The sequence below is a fragment of the Giraffa tippelskirchi genome, chromosome 5 (genome assembly GCF_054371585.1).
Source record: "Giraffa tippelskirchi isolate mGirTip1 chromosome 5, T2T-mGirTip1v1.2.pri, whole genome shotgun sequence".
NCBI lineage: Eukaryota > Metazoa > Chordata > Mammalia > Artiodactyla > Giraffidae > Giraffa > Giraffa tippelskirchi.
Window position 1 is genome coordinate 7882747 of NC_137279.1, and position 21039 is coordinate 7903785.

The 21039-nt window shown below is 45.3% G+C and overlaps 1 protein-coding gene across 6 annotated transcripts in view; it reads left to right on the plus strand.

The window, feature by feature from the left end:
- The window catches only part of HHAT (hedgehog acyltransferase), a 340025-nt gene that overhangs the window by 161118 nt on the left and 157868 nt on the right, over positions 1-21039 (plus strand). For all 6 annotated transcript variants that reach the window (XM_081489707.1, XM_081489706.1, XM_081489704.1 and 3 more), the window contains one exon: positions 4524-4559. In XM_081489707.1, the coding sequence (XP_081345833.1) occupies positions 4524-4559 (36 nt within the window). The remainder of the gene's footprint in view (positions 1-4523; positions 4560-21039) is intronic.

Consider the following 21039-nt stretch of genomic DNA (forward strand, 5'->3'; position numbering starts at 1 on the left):
ATTGTGCCCATCTTTGCATGAAGTGTTCCCTTGGTATCTCTAATTTTCTTGAGGAGATCACTAGTCTTCCCCATTGTATTGTTTTCCTCTATTTCTTTGCATTGATCCCTGAGGAAGGCTTTCTTATCTCTCCTTGCTAGTCTTTGGAAGTCTGCTTTGAAATGGGTGCTTCTTTCCTTTTTTCCTTTGCCTTTCGCTTCTCTTCTTTTCACAGCTATTTTTAAGGGCTCCTCAGACAACCATTTTGCCTTTTCGCATTTCTTTTTCTTGGGGATGGTCTTGATCACTGCCTCCTGGAGGCATTAGCCCAAGCTCAGTCTAATTTGCTGATGGTTATCAGACTGGAGCTGCTGCTATGGATGTGACTGAATACTTAGAGATGCTTCCTGAAAGGGACTGAAACAAGGAATCAGAAGCAGGAGGCTAGGTGGCAGCTTTAAGTTCCTTCATTTCAGTTTTCTATCTGATGGTTCAGTCTCCTCTACACACCCTTTGAATCCATGCGTGAACTCACCTTGTAATGAGGAACTCCCTGCCTTGCTAGGAGATTGTAGGCTTGCTCCACAGTTCCCTTTCCTCTCTCAAGCTGCTCCTGCTGTCGATTGACGTTCAGACAACAAGAATGTCCACATCGCATACACACACACACACAGAAGAGTTCCTGTTTTTACTTTCCAGAAAGAACCAAGAATAATATTCACAGGATCACTGCCTCTTATGTCCCCTCATAAAGAAATCTTGGCTTATTGTGAGCTGGTAGCTGTGAGAGATTACTTTCTCCAAAGGAGATCAGAATAATTGTGCTATAGTTTGGTAGGTATCTTATTTCAGGAGAGAAGCCTCACTTCTATCTGTGGGTATTTATTTTACACATTTACATGTTATACTTGGTGTGTTAAATAATTACTTTTGAGCATCTGCTATCTGCAGTGTCCTCTGCTAAGGGCCAGGGCAGACAGAGGCGTTGGTGCCTTATTACAGCACATCAGTCACAGGTTGATTTGTTACCCACCTGGATTCTTGGACTTTAATGAATAGAAATTGAAAAGAGGCCAGATGAGAAATTTGGGCAGGGTGTTGTTTCGACTCCTGCTGCAACATGATGGAAGGAAAACAAGTAACAGGTTCGCTTGCTTGCTCCTCAGGAGGGGCCAGCTGGTCCCTTAAATGGAGTGAGGGTTGGAGTGGATTCGTGGTTTGGGCTGGAGGAGTGGCTTGGGTGGTCTGCCCAGCCCCCCGTGATACTCCGTGCAGGGGGTCATGCACAAGACCCTCCTTTTGCTCCAGGCACCTCAGAAGGGGCAGTTGGGTTTTGGCCTTTTTGTATCTTTTTCATAATTTGTCCCAACTGGCCATGCACGCATTTGTTTTTAATCCGTTATAGCGTCTTTGTATTCTGTTGCTCAAGGAGACGTTTGTCCAGGTGCAAGCACTGCAGTAAAGGGTCCCAGGGGCCAGCCTTCACTTGTTGAGAATCTGCTTCATGACTGCCTCGGGTTCTTGCCCTTGTGGAGTTTGCCATCCGCCGAGGGAGGCAGTGTTTGATGTCGATCACACCGTATTGAATCATTGTTGACTTTGCCACCTCTTCACTAGGCTCCGCTCTCCTTGAAGCGAGGTTACGTGCCATGCATTACTAAATTTCCACCACCTGGCACCCTGTAGGCAGAAGGTAAATATTTGTTAAATGAGTCAGTGGCTGGATATATGAAGGGAAAAACACACACTTTGGCATCTGGTGCTTTAAGCGAGGTCTCGACTCAGCAGTTTGCCAGCTAGGTGGCTGGGGATAAGGACAGGCAGTTTTATAAAACAGGGACCTCTTTTGCAGTGTGGTTGTAAAGAATGAAAGAGGGAATACACAGAGTGCTTCTTATGCCTGCATGCTAAGTCACTTCAGTCATGTCCAACTCTTTGCAACCCCATGGACTGTACCCTGCCGGGCTCCTCTGTCCATGTGATTCTCCAGGCAAGAGTCCTGGAGGGGGTTGCTATTTCCTTTTCTGTCCCTTTTTAATTTGACTTCTGCCGAGTTATTGGGAATGGGGCTTCCATTAAAACAACTCTTAAAAATTGGAGGGAAGGAGAATACTATTTATTGAGTACTCTTGATGCATCAGGCACTGTGCTCAGTCCTGTATCTGTTCTATCACTTAATTCTCATAACCTCCCTATGAGTAAGTGTTAGTTGCTCAGTCGTGTCTGACTTTTTGTGACCCCATGGACTGTAGCCTGCCAGACTCCTCTGTCCATGGGATTCTCCAGGCAAGAATACTGGAGTGGGTTGCCAGTCCCTTCTCCATCCCTGAGTAAAGGACCTCCATTTTCCCCACTGGGAAAGCTGGAGGCCAGAGCATTGACATAACTTTCCAGAGCCTGGCTGACTCTAAGACCCAAGCAGGTAGATGGCGCCTGCAGAGCTAAAGGGAGCAAGGCAGGTGGGCTTACTTGGGGTAGGGCAGCCACGTTGGGAGAAACTGAAATCAGGTGGAGGTGGAAAGGGAGCAGTTACTTCAAATCAACGGCGATTTTCAATTAGTAATCACGAGAGGCAGCGAGAGCCCGTGATTTTAGTGGGAGGAGCAAGTAACGCGAGGCTTTTAGGGCTCAGTTTGACTCCCAGCTTCATCCTCTCCTAGCTGTGGGCTTTGCACCAGTTACCTAGCCTCTCAACTGTAGTTCCTTCACCAGAAATAGAGACGCCAGTACCTACCTCCTGACAGCCACGTGTATCTGTGAGTAGTGAGCACAGTAGGTGCCACCTTTTAGATAAATGATAATTCCTATAAATAATATTAAGTTTTTCATTATTCCTTCAGGGGCTTCTTCCCCTCCGCACCTCTTTTCTGGTGGTCTCTGGGATTCCTTCTGTGTCTGTTTCATCCTCTCTTTCCTGCAGCACTGTCTGTTGCTTTCTGTAGCTGGTATAATTGAAAAGACGAAATCTTTGTTTTAATCCATACACACTACTACCTCCCATATTGCAGTTCTCGCAAATTTACAATCACTGTCCGTCATGTCAAGGTTTTACTTACGTGGCTGAGTGATGTAGCCTTGGTTTTGGTTGAGAGGAGGGAGCATTTCTGTTTGTTTTTTTGTTGTTGTTAAATCTGTGTTAAATATGATTATAGGAATTGATCTCATCCAGGTCAGTATAAAATCAGTTGAAACAAATCAGCTCTCTCTGCAGGTATATCTCCCTCTAGAGCTCTGTTCAGAGACTTATGAGTAAATGGAATTTAGGTATCGTGACTTTGATTTTCTCTGAATTATAGAAATATTTCAGGTGAGTCGCATAGTAACTGAAGTACCTCATATTTTGGCATTGTTTCTTTCTTCTCACTTACCCCGTGTCTTTAATATGCAAACAGATGCTGGAAAGCATCTTGCCACTTAAAGGTTTCCCATAAGAAATTGTATTTAGTATCAACAATCACCTGTTATATGTCGGGGGTGAGCTGAGATGTTCCAGGGACAGGGCTAGGGTAGGCCCAGATGCTAGGGACAGTCAGGGCCTGGGCAGTTGGACCCCTCTCTAGGGCAAGTTTTTGTGTCCACTGCTCTTTCTGTAGGGACAGAACTGACTCAGGCTTTACCCAGGCTGGTTGCTAACCTGGGAGGCAGTCCAGTGGATGGGACATCACCACCACCGTCAGGTGTTAGGAGTAGCAATTACTTCCTGGTGAGCAGAGGCCTTGTGACTCAGGTCAGCGGTCGTTTTACTCACAGCCAGACCCAGAGGTTAGAGAGGACACGAGCTAAGTGGATGGAGGTTTAGGGGGAGCATGCTCATTAGGGAAACCAAAGCAGCGATGGACTAAGTGAGTCTGGTGGTGTCGGGGAAGGCTGTGACTGAAGGGGTCCACCACCGTCCCGGGCCTGCTGGATTCTGGTGTGAGCCCCAAGCACAGTGGCCGGCATGGGCCCGCTTTCTCCCTTCTCTGCTAGAGCAGACCTGGGTGGGGCTGGGTGGTGCTCTTCTATGAAGAAGCTCCAGGGACTCGGGCTGGGTGGAGATGGAGGCCTAGAGTGACCATTCCCCACCACTGGTCTTCCCTTTGACCAGGGTGGTTTGCTGTTTTTAAACCATAACTTCATTAATTTTTGAGTAAATGAGCATCTGAGACAGTATTATAAAAGGACTTTTTTTTTTTAAAGGGGTGAAATCCACTCTTCTGTACTCTAAGAGGAGGAAGTTAGCTTTGCTGAGATAGTTTTGTTATGGTAGAGCAGTGAGCGATTCTGCATTAGAATCACCTGGCAGGCTCGTTAAATCTGATTGCTGGGCCTCATCCCCATATCTTCACAGTTGATGTGTGGGGGTGGGCTGAGAATTTGCATTTCCAGCAAGTTCCCAGAGCCTGCGGCCATGGCTGCCCCAGAGGACATACCCTGGGAATCACTATCATGGAGTAACCCGTGTGTTCCCCATGCTTCGAATGTAAATGATGGCTATTTTGTCAATTCCACCACTGCTGTGACTATCTCCTATTGATATGCTTCTCTTTGTCTTCCTTTCACAGGCATTTTGACGTTGGACTACATAATTTCTTGGTTAGGTAAGCCAATAATAATTTTTATTTTAGATATCATTGGCATAGCCTATTACGGAATACTGAGATGAAAATAAAGTCCTTGTTAAATATCTTGATGAATAATGGCAACTGTATAGTTGTTAGGAAAACACTGCCAGCACTGGTTTGTGTGTGTGTGTGTGCGCGCGCGTGCGTGCCTCCCATAGTCACACAAGAATAGCAAGCCTCTTTAAACAATCAAAGGAATTTATTTTTAAAGGGATTTATATCTGAAATGGTAGTTACCTAACTATTGGGCTGCTGCAAAGACAAATAGAAAAGTGAAGAGAGCCAGCCTGCATTCATACATTAAACAACCATCTCGACCAGTTTTCCCTCCACTGAATTTAAATTTTTTAAACAGAATCTACTGGTTGTTTTGAGCTTCCCAGGTGGCTCAGTGGTAAAGAATTCACTCACCAATGCAGGAGATGTGGAATTTGATCCCTGGGTCAGGAAGATCTCCTGGAGGAGGAAATGGCAACCCACTCTAGTATTCATGCTTGGAGAATTCCATGGACAGAGGAGCCTGGCGGGCTACAGTCCATGGGATTGCCAAAGAGTAGGATGTGACTAAACAGCAACTGGTTCTTCTACAGTCATTAAGACACCAACTTTGTTCATAATTCAAAGAGATTACAGATAGCAGTTTATATCCTAGTATATTGGTGATTTGTTAACCGAGTTGGCTTACAGGGTGTATTAATTCCAAATAGTTATTAAACAGAGGTTAAGTGGAAACATACCAGAATGTTAAGAGTTGCTAAGAATATGCATCATATTTTTCTTGCTATAAACTTTGTTGTACTTCCTTGATTTTCATTATACTGAGCATGTATTTGTTATTCTAATAATGCTGGGAAATGATTATTAAAAGCACCTATCAAAAATATATGTGGAAAGCGATAATGGTTGCTGAAAGACTATAAGCTGAAGATTACAAGCAAGCCAGAAATCATGTAATTTGTTTTTTGCAACTGTGTGGCTCTAAATGCTAATTAATTCTAAGAGCCCACTAATAAACAGTATTGTAAATTGCATGTGATTTCTGGGTAGATGTTACAGTGGTTCAGTTCTCTGCGAGGCACGGCCATCTCCTTGTGGGTAAGATGCTCTCTGAGGGGAAATATACATCTTTGGCATCACCTGGATCCTAAAACAGCAGCATTTCCTCTGTGCTAGATTGCATATGGTGGTGTCCCAAGAGGGGCCATGGCTACCTTGTCCTTTCTCTAGGTCCTTATCCAAGGCTGTGGAGTGAAATCTCCTTGGCCTGAGGACTATGGATTATCTTGGCTTTCTCCAGACTCTCGCACATGGAAGGTTGTGTGTAAACTCTTACCCATGATACATCAAGGGTAAATGTATTTTAGCAGGAGGGATAAAGGGTCAGTGGTCAGGAAAGGCAGGCATGCGAATTCTGTATCTAAACTGACGGGTTAAAAGCTGTCTGAATGAACTTCAGGGAGTAGTTTGGATTTTTTGAGTCAATGTCTTTGGTACTTCGTGTTACTCCCATACTATTATTCACGAGTGCTGTGGTGCCTGCAAGTTTGTACTCAGTAACTTTCTTGAGGGCTGGGAAAACATCTTAATCCCCTTTTCGTAATTCAGTTATATAGAGAAGCAACCCTTCAACAAAAATTTGTTTAGGGGTGACTGAAGGAGTAAATGCATGAAATGAGGCAGAAAGGACACAGAGGGTGAGGATTAAGAAGAAACTGTTTGTTTAACAAATAATTATTAAGCCTACCATGTGCCACTTACTTGGTTATTTCTGGGAATACCGTGGTGAGAAAAAGAGACATTTGGTTTAAAGCTTTCCCTCAGCTCATTGCTTGCCAGCCTTGTGGTTTGAGCAACCTGTAGTGAGAAGGGAGGAGGTGGTCCGCTTCTGGGACCCTCCTCTCTGTCCTTTTCCTGGGTGCCAACCATGTCTCCCGTGGTAGGGGAGGAGGCAGAGAGAGTGGTTAAGTGACTCTAATGTAAGTGGCGTTGGGATCCCCTGACTTTGGCAGAAGGCCCTTTTGTGTGAGTGCTAGTAAGATGCTCAACGAGTCCCCTTAATCTGTTCTGTGAACCAAGCAGAACTGAGGCTTCTTTCCACCCTGCCGTCTTCCTGCAGTTTTCCTTTCCTTTACTCCGGTGGGGCAGAACAAATCAATGCGCCCATGGTTATCCACTTGGGGAATGAGAGGTCAGTCTCTCCTGGCAGTTGTGCCCAGTCTCTGGATGAAGTCTCTTCATCGCCTCAGCCACCTCCAGCACATGTCAGCACTCCCCACTAAGCCAAGGGCCTAAGGACTCTAAATCTCTTCCTGTCTTGCTGTATCTCACTGTTCGCTGAACCCAGGGTGGCAAGGCTCGAGCCGGGAAGCCGGAAGAAAACTCAAGGAGTCGTAGAAACTGCAATTAGAGAATTAGAAATTCTCTAACAGAGGGTACGGCAGCAAAAGGGCCTTCTCAGGTGGGGCTTATACACGTTTACAGAGCAAAAGTGGCCCGTGGCCGAGCAAGTACATCGTGAGGCACATGCGCAGTGCTCTAAGTGCGCTCAGCCGTCACGTGACCGTGTATTTACAAAACGTGGAGCGAGAGGCCGTGGGGGTGAGAGCGCCTGACCACCGCCATCTTGGCTCAGTTGCTGTTTCCCTGCACTTCCTGTGTCCTCCTCCCAGCCTGGGGGTGGGGTGGGGCAGGGTGTGGGTGGGGGAGCTGGTTGAGGGGAATAGTGCTCCGGCTCCTAGGAATTCCAGGATGGTGTGGGGGGTGTTATCCCTTTATTTGCAGCTGTCTTGAGAAAGTGGATCCTTTCTGCTCCCATGTTGGGGATGGGGGTGGTGGTGCAGAACGCAGGCCTGGTGGGGACTTAGCGTTGGGCCCTTGAGTGAGAACTGTTTCATCACCACGTCAGTGTGGAAGCCGGGTTGAAGAGATGAAAGCAGGAGGTGAGGGAATGGCAGCCACAATTCTATTTAAAGGTTAAGCTGTGATGGGAAGGACAGGAAGACCAGGCAGCTGGTGGAGAGGGTGGTTTGCAGGGGGGTTTTGTTTTTCCTTTTTAATTGGAGGAACTTTTAGCTAGCAGAAGGTCTTAGGTGCCATTTAGACTTAAAGTGAGAAAGTGGTTTCAGTTGGGTGGAGAGAAGCAGCACATAATTGCCACAGCAATGAGGAAGGGAAGCCCTGAACGGTGACTTAGTGACCTCAAAGGGCGTTGGCATATCAGTGGAGAGATTGGTGTATCAATAGATCCTTAGAGGATTAGAAGAATGAGGCAGGGGTTGGGGTGGGGGTTAATACTCCAGGGATCCTTCTCAGTCTGTGATGACCAAGAGAAGAAAATATATTTCCATTTGTAAAAAGAGGACATGTTGGAGAAATTGGCATAGACTTTTTTTTTTTAATTAACTGCAGTTATTGACTCCAGCTAACTCTTAACATGTACTCTGGGTTATCAGGCAGTATTGAATGCTTAGTGTTTGGCAGGAAAGAAACTGCAGCATGCCTGAAATTAATCAGCTTCATCTTTTACGTTGATGGAAGCAATGTCAGCTTCTCTGGAATGACATCAATTTCCATAAAGCCAAGAGCCCTATCTGTGATCTCAACCTAGGCAACTGCAAGGAGGGACATGTTTCCTTTTAAGTTGTTGGCGTGTTTCACTGGGCTGTGGGGCAGGAAGGAACTGTCACAGTTAATGAAATGTGAGCATTTCTGATGATGGCGTTTTATGATGACTGTGGGAAAATTCTGTGCACTCAATTCTTCTGCATCTTATAGAAACCAAAGGGAAGACTTCCTGGAAACAGTAGTCACAAATCACTTAAGAATATTCTCAGAAGAGCATTAGCTAGAGTTCTTAATGTGATGCTACCAAAGAAAAAGGAAAAAAGTGGCCAATCTAGGAAAAGAAACACAGAAGAAAGCTGCTCTTTGATTTTAAATAGGTAACAGGATGACTTGTTTAAATTTAGCTTAGTTAAGTTTTGGCAAGAAAATAGAATTGATTAGTGGTGTTTGGTTTGATCTGGCTGTTTCATTTTACCCATAACTGTAGCCAGCCCCACCCCTTTTATGAAAGGTATACTGTATTTGCTTTGTATCTACCCACCTGCCTCCTTCTAAGTTACTCAGATTGGGGAATCATTTTAAGTAATAAAAGATGCTCTCATGACTTTTAAAGGAAAAATCTCGAGACATCCTTTTTACATATTGTCTGAAAGATGAAATTTGTCAGGGTTTTTTTTTAAACAATTACTTCTATGCTTATGCATGTAAAAAGCAGAAAAATATTCACCTGTGTTTTCTTCTTGCTTTGTATTATTTATATTTAGCTATTTAATCCATTTTAATACATATTTCAAATAAGAATCTAACTTAAATATTGGGACTTCCCTGGTGATCCAATGGTTAAGATTTGGTGCTTTCACTGCTGTAGGCCCAGGTTCAATCCCTGGTTGAGGAACTAAGATCCCACAAGCTGTGAAATATGGGCAAAAAAAAAATAGCAAATATGTTTTCTTTACCATCACTTTCCCTTTTTGTTCTAAAGTCCATGTGTGAGCACTTCAGAGCCACTACTTTTGTCCTTAAAATTTTTTTTTTCATTGAGTATATTTTTATTGGAGTATAGTTGCTTTACAATGTTGTGTTAGTTTCCTCTGCTTGTTTTGATATCCTGTCAGGCCCAGCAGAAATGCCAAGTGTGGTGGAGATGCCCTGGGTAGTTTTTAGGCAAATAGAAAAAGGCAGTGAGCCGCAGACATGGCCTTGAAGCTACTTGGGAAGCTCTCTGGAGCTGATACAGCCATTGGAAGATAAATTCCTTTACATAAGCAAACAGACTCTGCTTAGAGATATTTCAATGTAGTGCAAATTCAATCTTGTACAAGTGCTAATGTTTCTGTGAAACATCTCCGCTGTGTGCTTTTGAAGCGTGATTTTGTTCCGGTGAGAGAGAAGGTAGAATGGGCCAGCCGCTCACTTCTCTAGTGTCCTTTGTTCTCCTGGAGGTTGGTCCTGGGACCCCACCATGGTCGGGACTATCTTTGAATTGTCAGAGGGCAGTACACTTCAATGACATGTCTATGAATGGTTCACCGAATTCTGAAATGAGCAAAACTGGTTTTGGTCTTCTCTTGGTGACAACCTCTACCTGACCCAGTCACAAAACCAGCCCCACAGCAGAACAGAAGTGTTGTTTGGGCTGAAAACATTGGTGTTTTGAGCTTCATGAATCATAGGATAGTCTGTAACCTCCTTTATTTTGAGCACCCTGAAGTCCACCGCCACATTTGCTGTAGTTTAACAGTAGCAGTCATGGAGTTGATAAAGAAGTCTGCTCACCATCATTTGAAATTATGTTTTGGGTCATGTGGCACCCACCTTGCATCTTTAAGCAGCCTAGTAGTCAGATGACTAATCAGTTCAGTTGCTCAGTTGTGTCCAGCTCATTGCGACCCCGTGGACTCCAGCACACCAGGCTTCCCTGTCCATCACCATCTCCGAGAGCTTGCTCAAACTCATGTCCATTGAGTTGTTGATGCCATCCACCCATCTCATCCTCTGTCATCCCCTTCTCCTCCTGCCTTCAATCTTTCCCAGCATCGGGGTCTTTCCTAATGAGTCAGTTCTTTGCATCAGGTGGCCAAAGTATTGGAGTTTCAGCTTCAGCATCAGTCCTTCCAATGAATACTCAGGACTGATTTCTTTGAGGATGGACTGGTTTGATCTCCTTGCAGTCCAAGGGACTCTCTAGAGTCAGGTTGAGTCTGAGCCTTCACCATCTCTCACACCACATTTTCCTTTCTGCTTCTGGAGAAGGGATATTCACCTTTGTCTATAGTTTGGGCTTCTTACCTCACAGAGTTGTAGTGGGGTTTATAATATATGCCACACAGTCAGCTCCATACCTGGAAACAGTGAGGACTTAGTAGGGGTTAGTTTTGTCCTTCCCCCGCCCCCACTTCACTTCTGGAATGAGGGTAACAGGTTTGAGTCCTGGCCCCTCTCCCACCTTGGGGTCACTCACTAACCCTTTACGAGCTCTTGGTGACTTCTCTGATGCCGTCTCTTCCTACTCAGAACTAGTCAATGATTCTCTTTTCCTCGGTCAAAACCAGACTAATCCTACTGCCCACAGCAGTAGGTATTCAGGTTCCTTTGTTCCCATGCCCTCCTCCAGGGGATCTTCCAAGCCTGGGGATCGAACCCAGGTCTGCCACAATGCGGGTGGATTCTTTTACCATCTGAGCCACTGGGGAAGCCCTTTTCCATCTCATCTCACCTTTAATCTTTTGTGTCACTGCCAGATGGGTCCTCATGCTATTTTCCATCTTTCTTCCCACTTCCTGGCTTCTTTTCTTGGCTCGTATGTTCCCTGTGCATGAAGTGCCCACCTGGCCCCATACTCAAGTCTGCTCCTTTCCCATCCATCTCCAATGCTGCTTCCTCCATTCTCAGCATAAGTATCTCCATTTTTGGCCTACTGTCTTTTTTTTTTTTTTAACACGTTACACATCAATTATCTCAGTTTTTAAATAATGCAATGCTTGTTCCCATTTAAAAAAGAGTAAAGCAGTGGACTGGGAAAGTTCGTTTGCTTGGTGACAGAGCTGAAACCAGTGTCCCTTGTCTGTAACCCAAGGACGCAGAGCATAGGGAAGGGGCTGAGCATTTGGCACCATGAATTAAAAAAAGTTTGAATCAATACATCTTATTTTTCAAAAATGGAACAAGACTTAGTAACCATATCCTTTTCATTTAATCTATTTATTTATGCAACCAATTAAGTGGTCTAAGCACTATTCCAGGAACTGGGATGAAAGCAGTGATGGGCTAGACAAGGTCTCTGCCCTCCCTTGCCTGCACTGCAGTGGGTGAAGCCAGAAAGTAAATGAGCACAGCACTGCCCGTGATGCGATGGAAGGGCAAGGCGGGGAACCGCCTTCGATGGCGTGGGCAGGAAGGGCCTCTTGGAGGCAGTAGGTGACACCAGGTGAGAGGCGGATGAGCTGGAGGAGGCAGTGGGGGACATCTGAGGCCACGCTGCTTCAGGTACCAGGGCCCTGAGGCCAGAAGGAGCCCACTGAGGAATGGAAGGAGGGGGGAAGCTCGTGGGGCTGGAGGGTGTGGAGCAAGGAGCCAGGAGTCCAAGATGAGTCTGCAGGAAGAGGTGACAGCCAGGCTGTGAAGAAGAACGGGTTCTCTTTTCAATGCAGTTGGTGCCACGGGAGGGTTTTAAGTAGGGGAGTAACAGGATGAATCTATGACAGGCTGAGCTAGGAATTTAGTGACATTAGCCATTACCATGCTGCTCCACTGCAAGCTGGAGTTTGGTGACCCAGAGAAGTCTCTTGACAGCCAGCTTCTGTGAAAGCCACTCCGTGTGGAGTAACAATAGCCCCAAACTATCCTTTAATTTCTTTCTGCTTTTGTTTGCTTGGTATGTTGTACAAGGCATCATGATACACGTGGCTGTGAACCTGGAGGCATTTGGATGGTGGTGGAACCCGGCAATAGTCCTTTGGAGAGAGTGGGCTGGCTCTGGGAAGCCCACCTGGGATGGGGTTTGCAGCTTTCTCGTGGGCACGCATAGCCGTCTTGTCACTTGAGCTCCCTCACCGTGGGGTCTCTGAAGGCCCAGGGCTTAGCCCTCGGCTCTGTCTCGGGGCTGCTGCTCTTGGATGTCAACCACCCTCAGGACAGGAGACCTTGGTCTACAGCACCGATCCCCACTCTGGGGCGGCCTGAAGGAGAACAACAGCTGGTTTGGACACGAAAGCTTCTGCATAATGAGTTGGGATATTCTTCCCTCGTATTCTCCGTTGGTATATTCAGTTTTTGTCGAGAACGCAGCCGCTTCCTGACTTCCCCCATCACGACTCCTGTCAAAGACAGCATTTCTCTTTCCCCAGGCTCGAGCACCTGGAGGGATCTGTGGTCCTTTCCTTTGGAGAATTTTAGGGTAGAAGAGCCTTGATGACTGTGCCCCGCATTACAATACTTTTCAGTTCTTAGACGATTTCTCAGATCCACTCTCGCTTCCTTCCTACTGCTACCACTTCTGAGGAAAAACTTCACAAAATTATTCATGTTCATGGCTGTGCTATATCGAGTTTGTTATTTAGAAAATCTAGATTAAAAAAGAAACTCTTCATCCTCCAAGAGTTGAAATGCATAATTCACTTCCCACCAGACATAGCCTCTATCAATATAGATTTTCTGGTGAATAAATATATCCTTTAAAAAAGTTGAAATGAGCCCCTGGTGAATTAATTGAGAAAATCTGCAATATCAACACATAATTTTAAGTGCACAAAGCTCTGGGTCAAGGTTGTTGCTGAGCAGGATGGACTGTAAGATCCGTGGTCCAAACCAGTTAAGGTGGGGTATTTATTCAACAGGACATGTGGTAAGCGGCAGTGGTGGTGGTGGTGTCTTTTTCTTTTTTTTTTTTTAAACTCTTTTCCTGATTCCTGGGGATTGTTCTGACTTGTCAGATTTCTGTACTGGATAGAAGCCAGCAACTTGCTTTCCTTTGCAATAAAAGTCTCAGATTCCTCCCCTCTATTTATTTTAATTTTACTTATTTTTTAATTGGTGGAAAATTGCTTTACAATTTTATGTTGGTTTCTACCATACAACATTGTGAATCAGTCATAATTATATAAATATATATATATATATTCCTTCCCTGCTGAGCCTCCCTCGCCTCCCCCCATCCCACCCCTCTAGGTCATCACAGAGGGCCAGGCTGGGTTCCCTGTGTTATTTAGCAACTCCCCACTATCTGTCTCACACATGGTAGTGTATGTATGGTCATTACTACTTTCTCAATTCGACCCACCCTCACCTTTTCCTCCGCTGTGTCCACAGGTCGGTTCTCCACTCAGTTCTTCAGTATCATTCTTCTAGATTCCATATGTATTCGTTCATATGCGATACTTGTTTTTCTGCTTAGCTTCTGCTGAGAATGACACGGGAAGGAGGGGCACATGGAATGCGTTCTGGCGAGCCGGGCGGCAGTGCTGTCCAGCAGGTGTCTGGGAGGAGCCACTTGCCTGAGCCCAGTGGCAGGCACAGCAGAGTCCCCATCAGAGCAGTGGTGGTGGGATTTGTCAGCAGTACCTGACTGCCCAGCCTGCGAGCCCGGCTTCCAGACCCTCTCTCAGAGGTTGTGCAAGCTGCTGATCCTTCCTTACTCAGTTCCTTTCCTGTTAAAACTAACCAGAGTGGGTTCTGTTGTTTGCGATGAAAATATCTGCTGTAGCTACTCAGCCAGCGATGTTTGGGATGTCTCACTCAGCAGGGGGAGTCCGTGATCTTTACTTGGCTTTGCCCGCCAGCTGCATCGACTCCATGCACCAGAATTGAGCAAAATTGCAGCTATTTTTGTGTAACAGAAGCAGCTTGTGGAATGGAAAGGGCAGTGGATCAGATACCAAAGGCCGTGGCTCTCGTCTGTTTTACCGCTCTCTGGCTGCAGTGATTCTGTGCAACTCACGTCTCCCCTTGGGGCCTTAGTTTTCTTATTTGTAAAATGAGAAAATAATATACCAAATGAACTCTAAGGTCCCTTCCACTATCAGCAGCCTCTGAGCAGCTTTGGTGTTTTTATTATTAGAGAGCTGCTTCTGTTGTCCAGACCTGCACTATTTAATACAGTAGCTACTAGCCACTTGTGGCTATTTAAATGTAAATGGTTTAAAATCCAACAAAATTACAAATCTAGTTCCTTAGCTGCACTGGCCACATTTAAGTGCTCCATAGCCACATCTTGGACAAGGCAGATAATAGACCATTTCCATCATCATAGGCACTCTCTTGATAAAATACTGGTCTACGTGACATTTGTCTACTTCCTTTGTAGAGATGCTGGCTGTTCTGCTTGCTTGAAAAATCAACATCCATCCTTTAGTCACTCATGATTCATTTCATGGGTGTGCATGTGTGCTCAGTTGTGTCTGACTCTTTGCCACCCTGTGGGCTGCAGCCCGCCAGCCCTCTGTCCATGGGATTCTCCAGGCAAGAATACTGGGGTGGGTTGCCATTGCCTTCATTCAGCTTGCCCCAAATAGAATTCCTTATCTACTCTTCCCCTCTCCCAACCCCACACTTTGTCCCATCCCTATTCTCCCATCTTCTTAGGGAGTGGCTCTTCACCCATGTTAATTAATTAAGGGTTGGGTTGGAAAGGCTCTTCTTCATGCAGCCATATCCCCCATTTTGGTCCCTAAATTGCATCAGTTCCTCCTGTTAAATATTAACTGACCATGGCTCGTTGTCCCCATTCACACTGTATGCACCGTGACCGAGCCTCAAATCGTCTACTTCCCTTCTACTGTGAACCTCATCTTTGCTTTCTTCCTCATTCCAGCCTGTCCCCTCAGCCCACCCCCAGAGGAACTGAATCAAAGTACAGTTACAGAAAACCCAGCAAAGGGCAGTTTTAATTAGCCGTTCTCCTCCCTCCACAACCATATGTTTAGCTGCCTTTTCCAGACTTAACCGTTAGCCTCCATGAGCAGCCGTGTTAAACTTCTTTCTGTTCCCTGAATGAGACTCGCTCATTCATTTTCTTCTTGGTATGTGTGTTTGCTTCCTTCTGCCTGTGTAGACCCTCTCAGCACCCAGTCTGGAGGTCACCTCTTTTGCAGAGTCCTTGCTGACTCCCTGGAGGAGTTAGGTGCTCCCCACGGGGGTGCTCTGCATCTCAAAGGTCATGGTTGGTGGCTTGGGGCTCAGTCTCTGGCATCCAGCTGCCTGGGTTCGAATGCCAGTTGTGTCACTATTGACTCTGTGACAAATTTGACATCTCTGTGCTTGACTTTCTTCATCGATGTAATGACTGTTCATAATACCTAATTCATGGGCCTCTTTGAGGATTAAGCGACCTAATATGTTTAAAATGCTTAAAATAGCACTCAGCCTAGAGTAAGCATTTAATAATTGTTCATTGTTGTCCCCATCACTGTACTTCACTTGGCTCCTTCATGTACTGGCATGATAGCAGACTGAATGGCAACAGCAGTTTATTTTTTAAAAGAGAAATCTAGGATTCTGCTTTCTCTTGGGTTTGATGATTTACCTGTCAGCTCCGTGAGGGCCAGACCATGAGCTTGCTTTCTCCTCCATTTTCGTTTGAGCACCTGGCAGCAGGTGGCGTGTCCACAGGATGGACGTGAGCAGGTACAGTTGGCTGTAGCCCAAACGCAAGCCAGCTCTGGCAGTTACTAGCCACATGACTTGCTCAAGATTTTTCTTATCGTGGCTGCCGTTTCCCCATTCGGGAAATGATGCTTTTAGGAGGAAAGTCAGGCACTTCAAAACCATGAGTGAAATACTGTGTGGTGAGATCAGTCATTCTAAGTGCAATGGTCCACTTACTTATCTGGCAGAGTATTTTAGTACCTCCTTTGGGACAGAAAGCCTACCTAGGACTTGGAGCATGGTAGTGAGCAGGGAGACATGGCTCCTTCTCTCAGGGAGCTTAGTTTTGGAGCAGAGAGCTGTTTGCAGGAGATCATACGTGTGTGTGGACAAGTATAGCAGCCAGTAGTGTCCAGAAGGAGACACAAGGTCCTCCAAGTGTGTGCCATAGGGCACTTGACCCTGGAGTGGAACAGAGGCTGCCCAGGGGGCTGGCTTCCTAGGAGTCCGTGCTGGGGTGGAAGGTGGGTGGGGGGAGAAATATTCCCAAAGTGCAGGGCGCACTCCAGGAGGAGGGACACAAAGAAGGTCTTTGAGGCTGGAGCACAGAACGATGGCAATACGGGGCGCCCGAGAGGTTGTCCTGGGCCAGCCCTTGCAAGGTCTCTGTCGCTGTCCTGTTGTCCTCTGGGGCTTTACTTTTCAGCCGTATGTCCCCCACCTCAGCTCTCCTCTGCTCTGATTCGAGTCCTTGCAGGGTGAGAACTTACTACCACAGCCTCTGCATGCATCCCTGCCTCTGACCTCACCCTCCTCAAATCCGCCCTCTACTCCGCTGTCACAGAGGCCTCAAAAAGTAGGTTGGGTCGGGTCACCTGTTGAAGTTCGTCAGTAGCTTTCTCCTCGTCACCCCACCGTAGCTCCCACCACTTTCTCTCCTGCTGCCCTGGCACAGCCAGAGTCACACTGGACAGCGTGCCCCTAACTGCCAGTGCTCTCTTTGACATCCTCTCCTGAATGTTCATCCCCTTTCCTCTTGCTGCCAGGCTGTTTCCCACTCAACCCTTCAGTTTCAGGCCACCCATCACTTCTTCATTATGGCCTCCTTGCCCTCCAACATGTATTCACAGCCTCTTGGGGTGCTTCCCTCATAGCTCCTACCCCAGCATGTCACCATGGCGCACTTCCTGTCTCCCCAGAGAGGCAGTGAGCTCCATGAGGACCATTTGCAATGTTATTTTTTTTTTTCTATCAACATTAAGGGGACAAGATCATTAACCGGGAGGTATTGCTATGTGTTTGTTACAATAAGCTCCATCAAATGCTATTGGAAAGACCAAAAGTCAGAGATGAAAAAACCTAAATGTCCATTTACAGATGAATGGATAAAGGAGATATGGTATGTGTGTGTGTGTGTGTGTATAATCACACAATGGAATATTACTCAGCCATAAAAAGAATGAAATAATGTCATTAGCAGCAACATGGTTGAACCTAGAGATTATCATATCATATTAAGTGAAGTAAGTCAGAAAGAGAAGACAAATACCATATGATATCACTTACATGTGGGATCTAAAATATGGCACAAACCTATCTACCAAAAAGAAACAGACTCATAGGCATACAGAACACATTTGTGGTTGCCAGTGGAGATTGAGGTAGTAGGGGAGGTCTGGACTGGAGTTTAGGATTAGTAGATGCACACTTTTATATACAGAATGCATAAACAACATGGTCCTACTGTATAGCACAGGAAACTATATTCAGTATCCTGTGATAAACCATTCCCGTGAAAATGTGTGTATAAGTGAATCACTTTGCTATACAGCAAAAATTGATACAACATTGCAAACCGACTGCTGCTGTTGCTAAGTCGCGTCATTCGTGTCCAACTCTGTGCGACCCCATAGACGGCAGCCCACCAGGCTCCGCCGTCCCTGGGATTCTCCAGGCAAGAACACAGGAGTGGGTCGCCATTTCCCTCTTCAGTGCGTGAAAGTGAAAAGTGAAAGTGAAGTCGCTCAGTCGTGTCTGACTCTTAGCGACCCCATGGACTGCAGCCTACCAGGCTCCTCCGTCCGTGGGATTTTCCAGGCAAGAGTACTGGAGTGGGTCACCAGTGCCTTCTCCGTGTAAACTGACTACTTCAATAAATTTTTTTAAGAGATCGCAGGCTTCGATTCAAAGTGATAACTTGGAAATAGGTGACTGAAGAGTTTCCTGGGAAAGTGGTGTTCAGGTGCTCAGTTAGGTCCGACTCTTTGTGACCCCAGGGACTCCAGCATGCCAGCCTTCCCTGTCCTTTAGTATTTCCTGGAGTTTGCTCAAATTCACGTCCACCTGGGCTTCCCTGGAGGCTCAACTGGTAAAGAATTTACCTGCAACGCAGGAGACCTGGGTTCGATCCCTGGGTTGAGAAGATACCCTTGAGAAGCGAATAGCTACCCACTCCAGTGGGGAATTCCATGGACTGTATATGTATAGTCTGTAGGGTCACAAAGGTGTCCCCTTAGTTGGTGATGCCATCCAACCATCTCATCCTCTGTCATCTCCTTCTCCTCCTGTCTTCAGTCTTTCCTAGCATCAAGGTCTTTTCCAATGAGTCAGTTCTTCACATCAGGTGGCCAAAGTATTGGAGTTTCATCTTCAGCATCAGTCCTTCCATTAAATATTCAGGACTGATTTCCTTTAGGATGGACTGATTGGATCTCCTTGCAGCACAACGGACTCTCAACAGTCTTCTCCAACACCACAGTTCAAAAGCATCAATTCTTCAGTGCTCAGCTTTATTTATACTCCAACTCTCAAATCCATACATGACTATTGGAAAAACCATAGCCTTGACTAGATGGACCTTTGTTGGCAAAGTAATGTCTCTGCATTTTAATATGCTGTCTAGGTTGGCCATAACTTTTCTTCCAAGGAGTAAGCATCTTTTAATTTCATGGTTGCAGTCACCATCTGCAGTGATTTTTGAGCCCCCAAAATAAAGTCTGTCACTGTTTCCATTGCTTCCCCATCTATTTGCCATGAAGTGATGGGACCAGATGCCATGATCTTAGTTTGCTGAATGTTGAGTTTTAAGTCAACTTTTTCACTCTACTCTTTCACTTTCATCAAGAGTCTCTTTAGTTCTTCTTCACTTTCTGCCATAAGGGTGGTGTCATCTGCATATCTGAGGTTATTGATATTCCTTCCAGCAATCTTGATTCCAGCTTGTGCTTCATCCAGCCCAGCGTTTCTCATAATGTACTCTGCATATAAGTTTAAAAAGCAGGGTGATAATACACAGCCTTGATGTACTCCTTTCCTTCTTTGGAACCAGTCTGTTGTTGTTCCATTCCAGTTCTGTTGCATACAGATTTCTCAAGAGCCCGGTCAGATGGTCTGGTATTCCCATCTCTTTCAGAATTTTCCACAGTTTATTGTGATCCACACAGTCAAAGGCTTTGGCATAGTCAATAAAGCAGAAATAGATGTTTTTCTGCAACTCTCTTGCTTTTTCGATCATCCAGTGGATGTTGGCAATTTGACCTCTGGTTCCTCTGCCTTTTCTAAAACCAGCTTGAACATCTGGAAGTTCATGGTTCACATATTGTTGAAGCCTGGCTTGGAGAATTTTGAGCATTACTTTGCTAGTGTGTGAGATGAGTGCAATTGTGAGTAGTTTGAGCATTCTTTGGTATTGCCTTTCTTTGGGATTGAAATGAAAACTGACCTTTTCCAGTCCTGTGGCTACTGCTGAGTTTTCCAAATTTGCTGGCATATTGAGTGCAGCAGTTTCACAGCATCATCTTTCAGGAGTTGAAATAGCTCAACTGGAATTCTATCACCTCCACTAGCTTTGTTTGTAGTGATGCTTCCTAAGGCCCACTTGACTTCGAATTCCAGGATGTCTGGCTCTAGGTGAGTGATCACACCATCGTGGTTATCTGGGTCATGAAGATCTTTTTGTATAGTTCTTCTGTGTATTCTTGCCACTCTTGTTAATCTCTTCTACTTCTGTTAGGTCCATACCGTTTCTGTCCTTTATTGTTCCCATCCTTGCATGAAATATCCCCTTGATATTGCTAATATTCTTGAAGAGATCTCTAGTCTTTCCCATTCTGTTGTTTCCCTCTATTTCTTTGCATTGATCATTGAGGAAGACTTTCTTATCTCTCCTTGCTGTTCTCTGGAACTCTGCATTCAGATGCATATATCTTTCCTTTTTTCCTTTGCCTTTCACTTCTCTTCTCTTCTCAGTTATTTGTAAGGCCTTCTCAGATGACCATTTTGCCTTTTTGCATTTCTTTTTGTTGAGGATGATCACTGTGTCCTGTACAATGTTATGAACCTCCATCCATCGTTCTTCAGGCACTCTATCAGACATAATTCCTTGAATTTTTTTTGTCACTTCCACTGTATAATTATAAGGAATTTGATTTAGGTCATACCTGAATGGTCCAGTGGTTTTCCGTATTTTATTAAATTTAAGTCTGAATTTTGCAATAAGTAGTTCATGATGTGAGCCACGGTCAGCTTCTGGTCTTGTTTTTGCTGACTCGATAGAACTTCTCCGTCTTCAGCTGCAAGCAATATAATTAATGTGATTTCAGTGTTGACCATCTGGTGATGTCCATGTGTAGAGTCATCTCTTGTGTTGTTGGAAGAGGGTGTTTGCTATGACCAGTGCGTTCTCTTGGCAAAACTCTATTAGCCTTTGGCCTGCTTGATTTTGTACTCCAAGGCCAAACTTTCCTGTTACTCTAGGGATCTTTTGACTTCCTACTTTTGCATTCCAGTCTACTGTGATGAAAAGGACATCTTTTTTGGGTGTTAGTTCTAGAAGGTCTTGTAGGTTATCATAGAACCATTCTACTTCAGCTTCTTTGGCATTAGTGGTTGGGGCATAGACTTGGATTACTGTGATGTTGAATGATTTGCCTTGGAAACGAGCAGAGATCATTTTGTTGTTTTTGAGATTGCACCCAAGTTTTGCATTTCAGACTCTCTTGTTGACTACGAGGGCTACTCCATTTCTTGTAAGGGATTCTTGCTCACGGTAGTAGATATAATGGTCATCTGAGTTAAATTCACCCATTCCAGTCCATTTTAGTTCGTTGATTCCTAAAATGTCGATGTTCACTCTTGCCATCTCCTGTTTGACCACTTCCAATTTATCTTGATTTATGGGCCTAACATTCCAGGTTCCTATGCAATATTGCTCTTTACAGCCTCAGACTTTAGTTTCACCACCAGACACAGCCACAATTGGGCATTGTTTTTGCTTTGTCTCAGCCTCTTCATTCTTTTTATTTTTTCTTTT